Source organism: Psammomys obesus, unplaced genomic scaffold (assembly GCF_907164565.1).
Source record: "Psammomys obesus unplaced genomic scaffold, mPsaObe1.curated_primary_1811, whole genome shotgun sequence".
In the NCBI taxonomy this organism is placed as follows: Eukaryota; Metazoa; Chordata; class Mammalia; order Rodentia; family Muridae; genus Psammomys; species Psammomys obesus.
In genome coordinates, this window is record NW_026590663.1 from 8927601 (window position 1) to 8941583 (window position 13983).

The 13983-nt window shown below is 48.3% G+C and overlaps 1 protein-coding gene across 6 annotated transcripts in view; it reads left to right on the forward strand.

Moving 5' to 3' along the window:
* Positions 1-13983, forward strand: part of Nrf1 (nuclear respiratory factor 1) — a 61456-nt gene that overhangs the window by 1571 nt on the left and 45902 nt on the right. For all 6 annotated transcript variants that reach the window (XM_055608168.1, XM_055608167.1, XM_055608172.1 and 3 more), the window contains 3 exons: positions 6991-7105; positions 10794-10920; positions 13244-13384. In XM_055608168.1, coding sequence (XP_055464143.1) covers positions 6991-7105; positions 10794-10920; positions 13244-13384 — 383 coding nt within the window. The remainder of the gene's footprint in view (positions 1-6990; positions 7106-10793; positions 10921-13243; positions 13385-13983) is intronic.

Below are 13983 nucleotides of genomic sequence, written 5' to 3' on the forward strand. Positions count from 1 at the left end.
GTTAGATTTTAATATTTTCAAGGTTAAATATATTCTAGGGTTGGCTTTTCTTTCCCTTTGTCCTGGGATAAACCCCAGGCTTTCGCATGCTAGACCAGAGTCCCGCCCTGAGTGGTGCATCTCAGCCCTGGCTGCTCCAGTGAGAGTGGGTTGTGGCACTTTATCCTTCTTAGGATTTCAGGGCTCTACAAGTAACCGTGTCATTCTCTGGCTCGTTTGGTAATTCTTCTCTCTGAGAGGCTGTGGGGGAGTCTGCTGTCAGTGATGGTTCTAGTGCATGTTGGCTACTCTTCATACACCAGTTCCATGTAAATGAACGTTGTGTGGTGTGCTTGGAAAATATCGTTAAAAACAATTTGGGGCCTAAGGTGCTATGCTGGACATGGTTTCTGTTTGGTTCTGTTAGGTAGTATCAAATCACTATGATCCTTATTTGGCTCGGTCCATTTTTTTTTTTTTTTTTTTTATGGGTTTGAAGTTTTCCAGGATACCAAGTGACTTAAAAGCTGGCTGTGTTTTGTAATAGTCTCTGTACATTGTGCATTTAGCATCATGGTGAGGAGACACTTACAGACTCTCCTGGGGTGGGCTTAGTGTTCTTTTTTAGGAAAAAGAAGGCAGGAAAGTAGTTATCAGGGAAGGCCACAGCACTACAATTTAAAACTGTGTGCGGTGGAGAAGAAGAGCATAAATAATGTCACTGTCTCTGATTACCCACTGTACCATTTCTGGAACGGTAAACTTAAAAGATAAGGGAGGAGCTGGGGATATAGTTCAGTGATAGAGTGCTTTGCTTAGGCAGCATATGCAAGGCACTGGGTTTCAGTGTTTGTAACATTTTGTGAAATGTTTCTGCTTCCCAGAAGAGGGCATCCTAACTGCATCCAGGCCAACTTCTCCCTGGAGGAAGATGCTTTGAGAGAAGCTTTGCCTTGCCACTGTGCTGCATTGTCACGGTGTGAGGATGATGCCAGTGTAGCTGAGACTCGGTCACACATGCCTAGCATGTGTGAGGCCCTGGGTTCAGTTCCTAAGAGGACTGAGCAAAAGACTTGGGCTGCCTAGGTATAATGGCAGTGTCTGCCGTCAGGCGGCCGAGGCAGGAGAAACGCCTGAGCCCAGCTGCTCAGGAGCAGCCTACACAACACAAGGAGACCTTTGTCCCCAAAACAAACAACAAAACAGAAGAACAGGGAAGGACTGAAGTCTTTCGTTTGTCCAGTGTGAAAGCAGGCCCATCAAATCCAATGAGCTGCCACCAAGGAGTTAGAATTAGATAGACCACAATATGTAGATTCTTGACCAAGCTGTCACTAGTGGCAGGTTTATTGGCGCAGGGAAGTGCCAGGGAGAGGGCATTTCAGACCAAGGACGTCTCCTAGCCGAGAAGGCCATTGTGGCTGAGCTCTGTGAGCCAAAGAGAAGACAGTGCAGAGGGCTGACACGAGTCTAACCACTTGGGTCTTAGAGCTCTGCAGGGTGAAGATTTGTACACAGAGCTGGGTGTAGAGGCACACACGCTTGTAATTACAGTAAACAAGAGATTTGCAGAGGTTCCAGGGCCCTGATTAACTGCCGCGCTTATGATTGAGCCTAACTGCTCGCATTTGCTGTTGGCTGGGGACTCTTGCTAGGACTAGTCAAATGACCGTTCTTAATGTGTCGCCTATTAGACATGTTTCTAATTTTCTTCAGTCCAGACAGCTATGGATCAGTGTTGACTCAAAGGGAACAAAAGTTGAGAAGGGCCTTGGGAGCTGGCCTGGACAGAAAGTGCTGTCTGTGTGAGCGTGAGGACCTGAGTGTGAGCCCCCGGGGGGGGGGGGGGGGGGGCTAGGCATGGCGGCCATCACTTACGACCCCAGCACCAGGGACAGAGATGGCAGACGCTGGAGCCTTCCGGCTGGCCAGCCTAGACCAGGTGGTACTCTTCAGGCAAACAGGTGGGTAGCTTCTAAGGAACACACGTGTATCCTGTGCATACACACGCACACGCACACGGTGATCAGCTGTTTCTATAGGAGTCTCCAGGGTCAGTTTCACAGGACTTCGTGTTTTGTCTTTTTAGATTTATGAGTGTTTTGCTCTGTGTGTGTGTGTGTGTGTGTATGCGTGCGTGCATGCCACATATGTCCTTGGTGCCCACAGAAGTTAAAGTATTGGATCTCTGCTCCTGTGGTTACGGCTGTTTGTGACTGCCATGTGGGTGCTGGAGACAGTGGTGGATCCCCTGGACCACAAGAGCTCTTAACTGTTGAACCATCTCTCCAGCCCCCATTTTTCTTTATTTTAAAGAAAATTGAGCTTTTTCTCTGAGGGAGTAGATAGAAGTAGACAAGAATTCACATGTTCTAGTCACAGTTGCGGTCTTGAGAACGAGGTTTCATGAGTTGTCTGACAAGCATAAAATCTTGACTCTTGAAAAACTGTGACGTTGGAATATAGCAAAGAGTCAAGGCCACCATCACACACATATATACACGCGCGCGCACACACACACACACACACACACACACACACTCGCACACACACACACGCACGCACACGCTCGCTCCCCGTGTTGTCAGCTGCTCTTTGACATGCTCTTTCCTACCATGTGCTCCCCAGAGAGGGGATTCAGTTTGCTGAGCTGGAAGTAATCACCTTAGCCCACTGAGCCATCTTCTGGGAACCCACATTGTTTGGTTGTTGTTGTTTGGTTTGATTTTTTTTTTTTTTTTTCCCAGACAGGGTTTCTCTGTGTAGCCCTGGGCATCCTGGAACTCAGAGATCTACCTGCCTCTGCCTCCCCAAAATTCTGGGATTAAAGCATGCACCACCATGCCTGGCCGATTTATTTATTTGTTTATTCACACATTCATTTGGAAATAAACATAGATGCAGTTGAAACATTAGTATTGGGGCTGGAGAGTTGGCTCAGTGGTTAAGATCACTGGCTGCTCTTCCAGAGGACCTGGGTTCAATTCCCAGCATCCAGTCCCATAGGATCTGACACTCTCACCAGATATAGACACGGGGAAAACGCCAATGCACATAAAAAAAGAAAAAAGAAACTTTAGTGTTCCCCATACTCCAGACTCAGAGGTCTCCCTGCCTCTGCTTCTCTCACATGCTGGGGTTGAGGGCGTGCACAGCCATGCCTGGCGAATTCATTCATTCCTTTGTCTGTTTATTCGTCTCTTTGGAAGTAAGCATTGCAGATGCAGGTGAAACTTGTGAGTTGTCCCCCGCCCTCCCCGTGTGACAGTGTCTGGCTGTATGGCTGGTCCTCTCCCCTCAGCTTCTGCGCGCTGGTGGTAGAGGTATGCAGACTCATGTCCAGCTAGCATACCTCCTAACCTTGTTTTTATCCTTCTGCTGAGGCCACAAGTATTCTGTGTTCCTTTATTCCCTTCAGTTTCTTTGCATTTTCGCTGTATGTGCATGTATCCGTATCCGTAAATATAGTTGCCATTGTTCTGCATGCTTTAAATTTTAGGTTAATGATACCACTCTGAACTTTTGTTTCTGTTTAGCATTTTATTTATTTAGCATTAATTTTCTATAAAAAGTTTAAAAACAAATTGTTTAAAGCTGAGCATGGTAATGCACGCTTTTAATCCCCATCACTTGAGAGACAGGGGCAGGCAGGTCTCAGTGAGCTTAAGGCCAGCTTGATCTGCATAGTAAGTTCCAGACCAACCAGGCCTCATGGTGAGACCCTGTCTCAAACCAAGCAAACAAAATGTGTATTGTTGTTGTATGATGGCTTCTACCTGCGCTCCAGGGATCTGAACCCCAGTCATGCTTGCAGGGTGAGTGCCTTTCCTTACTAAGCCATCTCCCTGACCCTTCCTTTATTAAAGTGTGTGTGTGTGTGCGTGCGTGTTTCATGGGAAAAAAAGAAAATTCTGTGGAATGATTTTTTGAAATGGTGCTCTTGAAATATTTTTATTTTCAGTGATGTGTCTGGGGGTGGCATGCGAGTGTACTGCCTGCAGAGCCGGGAGAGGCAGCTTCTTGGAGCTGGAGCAAGCAGTTGTGAGCACTTCAGCGTGGGTGCTGGGAACATAAGGGCTGAGGCTGAGGCCTGTGAAGAGGAGCATGTGCGCCCAAGCACAGAGCCATCTGTGCAGCTCAGTCTGGCCTTGAGCTCTCAGTCCTTTTGCCTCAGTCTCTCCAGTGCTTAGATTTCCACAAGTGGACTTGACACACTGCGTGAAGGTATCCAGGAGGGGAGCTGAGGGACCAAAGATAGGCACGTTTTCAGCGTATTGGACATCGCCAAACCAGGTGCTAACTCGCACCCCTTGCGGGGTGTGCTGGAGCCCTGACCCCTCATCCTGCACTTGCTGTGTCCGGCCTCTTCTTCCTGCCCAGCCGGGTGTTTGTTGGGCAGGATTGGCTTGAATGGCCTGTCCAGAGTTGAGTGTGACAGTCAGCGCCATGTCTTTGATAGTCTAGTCTTCTCCCCCTTGTCAATGACAGCTATGTCCCACAGTCTGCGTGACCCCAGCTTCAGGCTGTGTGAAAGGCTGGGCGCTTCCTTGCTATCTTCTAAGTCGCTTTGCCTATTCCTGGCCCTTGTGTTTACATTTCAATAATAGGATTAGTGTATGCAGCCCTAAAGTCAGCTTTGGGGGTCGGGGGGTGGTTCATATTTGCATTTAAAAAGCCATCAGATCAGGGACCTACAAACTTAGCCTGCATGGCCAAATTTGAGAATCCAAGTTCAGGGAGAACCTGAACATGGATATTCACACACCACATGCGTGTACTCACACACACCACAAAAATAAGCAAACCCTTACAAACATTGGTGAATCTAGCTGACGAGGAGCCTGCGGAAGTATTTGAGGGTATTATGTCGGCGTTTGCAATTTACTTTGAAGTGCGCCAAGAAACAAATAGAGTCTGTGTGTGGTAAGAGGTTAAAGTTCTTTCAGCTTTCCTTGTGCATTTAAACTTTTTTATGATAAAATCTTTAATTCTGACAGTTCAGTAGCAAGAGAGTGGTAAAACCAACCTGGTACTTTAAAATGGTCAAAGAATTTGAATAGACATCTCTCATGAAAAGATACCCAGTGTCACAGGAAACGCGGTGAGATGAGCCGCGAGCCTAAGAGAGTGGCCATCACCAAAGCTAGCCAAAGATGGCAAGCGTTGGTAAGACTGCGAGCAGTCGGTCCTCTGTGCGCAGTGTGCGGATCTAAACAGCGCTGCTGTAAGGGTGAGGCATTTTCTCCAGGAAGGCCTCCTTCCAAGTAACCAAATGACTGCATCCCAAAGAGACACTGCGGCCTCCTGCACGGTGGCCGGTCTGTGAGAACAACTGAGATGTCTTTCTGTGAATGAAAGGCCAGAGGAACTCACACCCATACACACACGACACAGCCTTGAGAGGGGGGCTCTTGCCGGATGTGACAGCATAGGCCAAACTAACAGGACTAATAGTTACAGAAGGACGGGTGCTGTGGACTTCCACCTTGTGGACTTGAAACATAAACATAGGCGAATGTTGTCAGGGTGAAGGGGAGGAGGGCTGGAACTGCTGTCAGCAGGTAATTTCAGGGCTGGGGTACAGCGCAGTGGTTAGAGCCAGAGTGCCTGCCCAGCCCAGCATTCGTCAGAGCAGGAGGACTAGCGGAGTAAGGGAGTTGGGAGAGAGCAGGCCTGACAACAGACAAGCTGAGAATGATAGCACACACCTGTTAGTCTCAGAGGACAGCAGGGGCTCAGGAGTTCAGGGCCACCCTCGGTTACTTCATGACTCTAAGCTCAGCCTGTCCAACAGGGGACTCAGAAAGCTGAAAGGAGGGGAAGGAGGGCTGATTTCAGTTAGGTAAGACAGATAAGTTCTAGAAGTCTGCACATTGTGAATGTACTAGATAATACTGTTTTGCACACAAAATTTTATTCAGAATGGATCTTACGCTAAAATATTGCCAGTTTTATAATAAAATGTTGGGGGCAGTAGAATTAAGATTTTGCCCTTACAGCTAGTTGAGTACAATGGTGCCTGTAATTCCAACAGTTGGAAAACAGAGGCAGGAGGATCACTTTAAGTTCCAGGCTAGTCTGGGTTATATAGTAAGACCCTGGGAAAAGAAAAAGAAACAATCCCTACCATATGTTTATGATGGAGTGAGCCGTTCCTCTGGCTTTTGCTTGCTCTAGGGTTTGTCAGAGGTTCTTCTGTGATAGGGTTGAGCAGCCTGCAGACAGAAGCCTGTCTAGAACTGTGGAGAGGCTCACTACAGCCCACCCATTTAGAGTCCACACGGGAATGTATTGTTAACAATTTCAGTTTCGTCTAAGCCTTCTATAGGGTTGGCAAGAAAGGATAAAGGTCAAATGCTGTCTTAACCCTGAGGTACCAAAACTGCAATAGTAATTCCTTAGAATTGCCCTTCCCAAAAATCCCCAAGACCTTTGCGAGGTAGTTTCAGGACAGCTATGCCAGCTTTATTAATATTTTCCATTGGAGTATTTGTCTCCTTGGCCAGGCTCCACATATCATTGGCACCTGTGGTTGCTGTCTTCCTTCAGGCCACACGGTCCAGTTTGGCTGCTAGTCTTCCGGATGGCCCTTTATGGGTGATGGGAATGTGCCAGGTTCTCGGAGTTCTTCTAGTTCCTTAACTTGTTGGAGTCTTGGATTAGTGAGAGGCCCGGGAACAAGAGGTGCAGTGTCAAGCCCTTAGCTTGTTTCAGTGTGGGCAGGGCTCTCTCTCAGTGCTGGGGTGTTTCCTGGTACCTTTGAAAACCCTGTCCCAACAGTGTGGGCATGCTAGCGAAACTAAGCACAGCCTCATGCAGAGGCAGGGTATGCGGTGGGAAGGTGGGAACCATTTGCTTCTTAAAGGACTGATATAAACGTGGTTCTTGGGAAACTGTATTAAAGAACATAGATAATGTCATAAGCATTCTGGTCTCACCGATAGTGTGTTCTTTTCTGTCTTGTACCCTTGCAGGCTCCTGCCTAATCTCACCACATACTTACCATTTCAGGTCCTGTGGGAATGGCTGCTGCTGCTGCTGTGGCAACAGGGAAGAAACGGAAGCGGCCTCATGTGTTTGAGTCTAACCCGTCTATCCGTAAGAGACAGCAGACACGCTTGCTTCGGTGAGGGCTGGCTTACCCTTCTTGCTGCTCACACACTTCCTGTGTGGGTGTCAGCTAGAGCACTCCTTACTGTACTCCTCGAACCATGACAGGGTTAGGCTTGGAATCACTTCCATGAAATTAAACTGATGAAAATCTAGAAAATAGGATGTCATAGATGTATAGTATTGACCAGCTGTGGTGGCACACACCTTTAATCCCAGCATTTGGGAGGCAGAGGCAGGTGGATCTCTGAGTTCAAGGCCAGTCTGGTCTTGAGTTCTGTCCAGTGAGTTCCAGGACAACCAAGGCTACACAGGGAGATAGTGTCTCAAGATAAGGAAGGAAGAAAGGCCACATTAATTCATCCAGGGAAGTTTGTGTGCCTGCTGTGTTCCAGGTCGCACTCTAGACATTGGGAGTATAACACTGAACAGTAAAGCCCCTTAAAGAATTTATGTTCTGAAAGAGAGAGAAAGAAAACGAACATACACTATACTTGTTAAGTCTCAAGCCCTGGGACAATGGCTAAGGTGCCTATTAAATATATCAGAGCTGGTCTGCTGCCATCTTCTCCCAGCATCCCTCAGTCCATACCTATTACAGGGTATGGGTGGCACACCCCGTCCCTACCCTAAACTTCTCCAGCCCAGGGACTGAACTGGGCTGAACTGGACTGAACTACCCTTCCGTGTATATATGATTCAGCCATTTTAGCTCTGCCACTCCCTTGGTCAGTCTCTTGGTCCAGGCTGCCCATCCTGGTCAGCAGCTCCTTCCCCAAATCCTTTCCTCACATGGCTCAGGGTCATGTCCACTGTGGTCTCTCCCGGATGTCTCTGCCTCTGGCTATGCTCTCCCTTTTCATCTACAGTAATCATCTCCTCCACCAGACCTAGGGCATTCATGTCCTTTTACTTCCTTTTCTCATTCAGTATTAAATGAGAATAGACAATTGTGGGGAGCAAAGAGATGAGAGAAAATATTTCAGGAGGTCAAAGAACATAATTGTTTCTCTGTTATTCAAAGAATGGTCTGAGAAATCCTGTTGTTGAGGTAGCCTTTGCCCAGAGCTGGGAGGAGCTGAAAGAGGGACCATGTTCATGTCATTTCAGACAGAGGGAGTTATTAAAAGCCAAGGTAGTCAGTTTATTTATTTATTTATTTATTTTTAATTTTTATTTTTGAGACAGGGTTTCACTATGTAGCTCTGGCTGTCCTGCGTTCTATATAGACCAGGCTGGCCTTGAACTCAGAGAGAACTGCCTGCTCTGTCTCTCAGTGCTGGGGTTAAATGTGTGTGCCACCACACCCAGTTAAGGTGGTCATTGAAAAAAGGCAGCCAGGGAGAGCCTGAGAGGAGTGATGAGAGGAAAGCAAACCCTAGTCCTGTCAGGTCAGCAAGCTGGGTGGTGGTTCCTGCTCATGCTCCCAGCTCTTAGGAGACTCAGGCGACGGTTCATGGGTTTCAAGCTAGCCTGGCCTACACACCAAGACACTGTTTCAAGAAAGAGCAGAGAGGATTGGAGGCAGTGAATATCAGCCTTCGTTCAAGAAATGCTGCTGGATTTCCTGTTTGCTATTATGAATTGTAGGGTGACCCCTCTGCCTCAGAGGGAAAGGGCAGGTGTCTCTTGCTCCCACCCTGTATTCTCACTTTACATCAGAGAGTTTGCTTTCTGTGGTTGCAGTGACCTCCATGGTAAACCATAGTACAAAATGTTGAATGGAAAGTTATAAAATAAATAAGTTTCAAATAATTTTACTAAGTATCTTACTATAATTTGAATATTTTTATTTTAAGATTTTCATTTAATTATTTTGCCTGTGTGTATGTTGTGCACTCTGTAAGTGTCTGGGCTCACACAGGCTAGAAGAGGGGCTGTGTGCCTGCCTGGGTTTATGTGTGCTTGACGAGGCCAAAGGTATTGAGTTCCTTGAAGCTGGAGTTACGTTTGTGAGCTACCTAGTGGTGTACCAGGAATCAAACCCAGGTCCTCTGTTATAATTGTGTTTAGGAGTAGTTACTGTTCGTCTCTTACTGTACTTAGCTTATGGAGTAAACTCTCATTGAGATGGATGTGTAGGAAAAACACAGTGTGCAAAGGGTTTAACTCTGTCCCAACTTAGAGATAACCAGTTGGGGTGGACCCGACTCCCATAGATAAGTGCAGCTACTACAGAAACTCCTTTTCTCCTCATTTGCAAAGGACTATGGGTTTGTGCTCTAGTTTCTTTCCATAGCTGTGATAAAGGTCAAGTGAGGGAAGGCAGAGCAGGAACTGGGCAGAGACCCTGGGGAATGCTGCTTGCTTGCTCCCTTGCAGGCTTTATGGATTTGTTTTGTATCCTTGGGGTTTGCTTTATTTATTTATTATTATTACTGTTGTTGTTTTCTGTGTAGGAACACCTCTTAGACCAGGCTGGCCTCAACTGACGAAAGTCTGCCTGCCTTGGGATTAGAGGTTTACACTGCAACACCACTCACAGGCTTTTACCTAACTACCTTTCTGACATAACCTAGGGAATGGTGCTGTTGGCCAGGGCCTGGGCCCTCCTATATCAGTTAGCAGGCAAGATAACTTCCTCCCAGACGTGCCCACAGGCCAGTCTAATCTGGATGGATTCCTCCCTTTAGCTGTGCCTTTCGCCAGTTGAGGCGAACTAGGACAGTGTGTCTATTTCACAGTAGTGGCATAGTGGTGCTCACCCGCAAACCTGGCACGTGAGGGCTTGACAAAAGGAGGAGCTTCATTCAGACCAGCCTGGGCCACAGGAGACCTGCCTCAAAAACTGACCAACGAGGGCTGCAGAGATGGCTCAGTGGTTAAGAGCACTGGCTGCTCTTCCAGAGGACCCGGGTTCAATTCCCAGCACCCACACGGTGGCTCACAACCACCTGCAGTGAGATCTGCTGCCCTACATGCAGCTAGAGCACTCATATACATAAAATAACAAAAAAATTAACCGACTAAATCCGAAGCAGTCGTACTTGCCCCTGCATTTATCTATTTTGTGTGTAGTGGGGGGGTGCAGGGTCACGGCACATTGTCTGGAGGCCAGGGCATAGCTTGCTGGCTGGTTCTTCCATTCTCTCGTCAGGGTCTCAGGGTTAGCCCCTGTGCACCTTTACCATTGAGCTCGCCACACTGACCCACAACAGTTAGTCACAGTATCTTTTTGGATAAAACATGAATGTGAGATGAATAGTGACTATCAATAGAGAGACGTTTGTTGCTTGGGCCACCTTTGTTATAGAGACAGCAAGTCTGTGAGTGACATCTCAGCAGTCATCCTTAAAAGTGTCAATAGAAATATTGGTGTTGACACTTGGCTGGTGTAGTATTGCACCTTTGTCCCAGCACTCGGAGACAGAGGCAGGTGGATCTCTGTGAGTTCCAGGTCTGCTTTGTCTATATAGTGAGTTCTAGGACAGCTGGAGTTTTGTAGAGGACCCTGCCTCCCAAAAACTAATAAAAAGAAGTTAATGACTCGCTATATTAAATGTTGTCGTGTCTGCATCCCAAGGCATAAGTCCCACACATCCATGTGATGGGCTTCAGAGAACACGAACACACTTCCTCTGACAGGATCCCACTCCCTCCTCCTTCCCAACCTCGTATTTCACAAGATGCCTATGAGGCTCCCCCTCATGTCTGTGCCCGGACAGCGTGTCGCCCCCTGTAATGGTGTGCTCCACTCTGCTCAGGAAACTGCGGGCCACCCTGGATGAGTACACCACCCGAGTGGGCCAGCAGGCCATTGTTCTGTGCATCTCACCCTCCAAGCCCAACCCCGTGTTCAAGGTGTTCGGGGCAGCGCCCTTGGAGAACGTGGTAAGTCTGAGCTGAGTGCCGCGGCCTTTGCTTTGTGGAGAGTTTTCACTTTTACTTCTTTCCATTTCAGTGCTCAAGGATGGAAGGGGCCACCAACTGGTTTTCAGATGCTTTATGCAGCTTGAAACTAAGAGGATCGGCCCGGGGCGGTGGTCGAAAGGTTCCTTGGTGGTGGTGTTCTTTCGTAGCCAGAGCAGATGGTTGGTCTTTGTTGAACCTAGCTGACGCTTGACTCGGTGGCCAGAGCTGTTTCACGCAGGTGCCGTTCTGTGTAAGAAGCCAGTGCAGGGCTGAGGATGGCGCCAGCTGCTAGAGCCCTTGGCCAGTGCACAAAGTGTTGGGTTCCACTGGGCACCTGACCAGTTGTCTTGGTACATGCCTGTAATAGCATTCTGGAGGGAGGCAGACCAACCGTTTTAGATGCACTGTGATTTTAGGAGACTGAAAATGAGGTTTGTGGGTGGGAAGTTGGGGGCGGGGGGGTGCATCTCCGAATTGAGAGATGAGAAGAATTGAAACAGCAGCTTTATGATTGTGGGAAATCTGCTTTATTAAGCAAGCTTAACTGGGGGTGCTGTTTTCACCGGAATCTTGTTGCAAATTACTCAAAAACATACTATCAGCATTTTTAAAATTTATTTTATGTGCATGAGCATGAAGGTGTCCGATTCCTTGAAATTGGGAATTGTCGTTACGGACAGTTGTGGGCTGCCATGTGGGTGCTGGGAATTGAACCTTGGGAGGGCAGCCCGTGCTCTTACCTACTGAGCCATGTCTGCAGCCCCATGTATCAGCATTAAGGAATTATATAGCATTGTTAAGTTTAGCAAAATACCAGAAGCTGCCTTTTCAGATTTATAAGTGGTGTACTTGATACAGACTAACGTCGTGGCAGTAACCCGGTGTTTTCCCGACTTCGAATACCAGGCATCACCGCCACAAGCAAGTGTTTTTACACCGTTTTCATTCCTCCTGTGGGCCTGCACACATGAATTCAACTTGATAACCTAAGTGCAAAGAACCTAGACTTAGAAAAGTCAGGCTTTGTTTCATCCCCCAAGCCCTTTTGTGGATTAGAAGCATAAAAACCCAAAAAATAGAAGCCTTTTGTAATCCTTGATACAATCCTTGATTATGACTTCTGTCATAATCACGTGCCGGCGAGGATGTCTGAGACTTCTCTTTGCACTAGTATAAAACTGAATCAGCCAAGTTAGTGTGAGGCTGGTGTTTGGACTCCTGTTTCTTTCATGCCCTTAGCCCTCCTAGCTGGAGGATTCTGTAGCTTTGGACCTTGGCCTGGTTACTGCTTTTCAGGTTGGTGAGGTAGAGTATGGGCTCTTTCTCTTTCAAGGCTCGCAATGAGACACCAGAAAGGAAGTGAGTTCAGTGAGCAGAAAACATTATTGGAACTTCTTGCCAAAATTCATTTTGTTTCTCTGCCCTCATGAGAATGCCTTAAGGCCTGCAAACAAGTTAATTTCCCATCCTGTCTAGTCATATTTTCATAATACCTGGCTTTGTTCTTCCTGGAGACACCCTCATCCCCGTGTGTATTCCAAGTGAAGAAGCCCCTGCTGCTGGCTCTGGATGCCGTGTTCACCCTCCTCCTGCTCATGAGGGTGCGCACACGCCCTTGTGCTGCCAGGCCGGGAGGTTCTGCTGTCCTGACCCCTCTCGATACAGTGGTGAGGAATAGTCAGGGCTGCAGAACTGGGATGACATGTAGAGGCAGTGCGGCTTTGACGTTGCCCATCTCCGGGGATCACCTGAAGGGAGGACAGGCCGAGCAGCGGGCTCCCCGGCCTGCGGCCTTGCGAGTAGTGCTGCTGTGGGCACTCGGGTGAACTGTCTGTCTCTGGCTTTGTCTGGGTCTGCTCAGTCCAGAGCCCTAAGCACTTGGGTCTCCGTCTGTGTGGTACCTGGCTGTCTCGAGAAACAGCAGCGGTTTCACATCCATAGGGAGTCCTCAGACCTGGGAAATGACTTTGACAGTTAGCTTTGACAGTTTGTCACATTAGATGTGGCCGGGAGACGCAGACTGAGAAAATTAGGACTTTTTACCGCACAATTTCTGTAGAATGTTTCCCATGGGATCCTTCCTACTGTTTGTTACCTAAAATTTCATCATCTTTTCACTTGGTTCTGTGCAGTGTGTGTCTTTGGGGCCAGTGGGTGTTTTCACCCTCTGCTTGGAGGACTGTTTGTTCTTGGGGCGTGGCAGTGGTGGAGGGAGGCCAGCCCCGCCTCCTCCTTGTTGCCTGGCACCGGCCTTCCCTGGCTGTTGAGCATCTTGTTTATGGCTGCCCTTAATTCCCTGCAGGTGCGGAAGTACAAGAGCATGATCCTGGAGGACCTGGAGTCGGCGCTGGCAGAGCACGCCCCCGCGCCACAGGAGGTTAACTCGGAGCTGCCGCCCCTCACCATCGACGGGATTCCAGTCTCTGTGGACAAAATGACCCAGGTACAGGGCGGGGCGTGAGGAGACTCAGAGGCAGGCATGCAGATGGGCAGGCCTCCCTTGCTCCTCTCGCCTTGTCTCTGCTGATGTGGCCTGAGCCTGAGACAGACTAGTGTGTGGCGGCCTTGGAGAGCCTCCTGGTGGCGCACATACGTGTGACCCTCCTCTCTGCTGACAAGCTCCCTCCTTTGACCCGGGTCTCTGTGCTCGGGAGGGAGACTCTCAGCTTGGGATTAGTTTGACCTGAGACTGTTGGGAGTTTGAGGCAGGGTTTCTCCATGTAACCTTGGCTGAACTGGAACTTGCTATGTAGACCAGCCTGCCCTCAGGCTCAGAGCAGCTGCCTCAGCCTCCAAGTGCTGGGACTAAAGGCAGGTTCCACCATGCCTGGCTTATTTCCCAACTTTTCTTTTTGGTCTGTTTCTCCAGGTAGAATTTTAGAGCAATGACTTGTTATTCTGTATTGCTGTTCAGTTCAGCTGCCCAGCACCTAAAGCAGCATGCCATCTAAACAATGGCACAGTGGTCAGCTGTGCCCTGAATGGGTCTGAACCTGAGGCTTGATGAGAAGTAACGCTGCACTTTATAAAGATGAGGCTAGC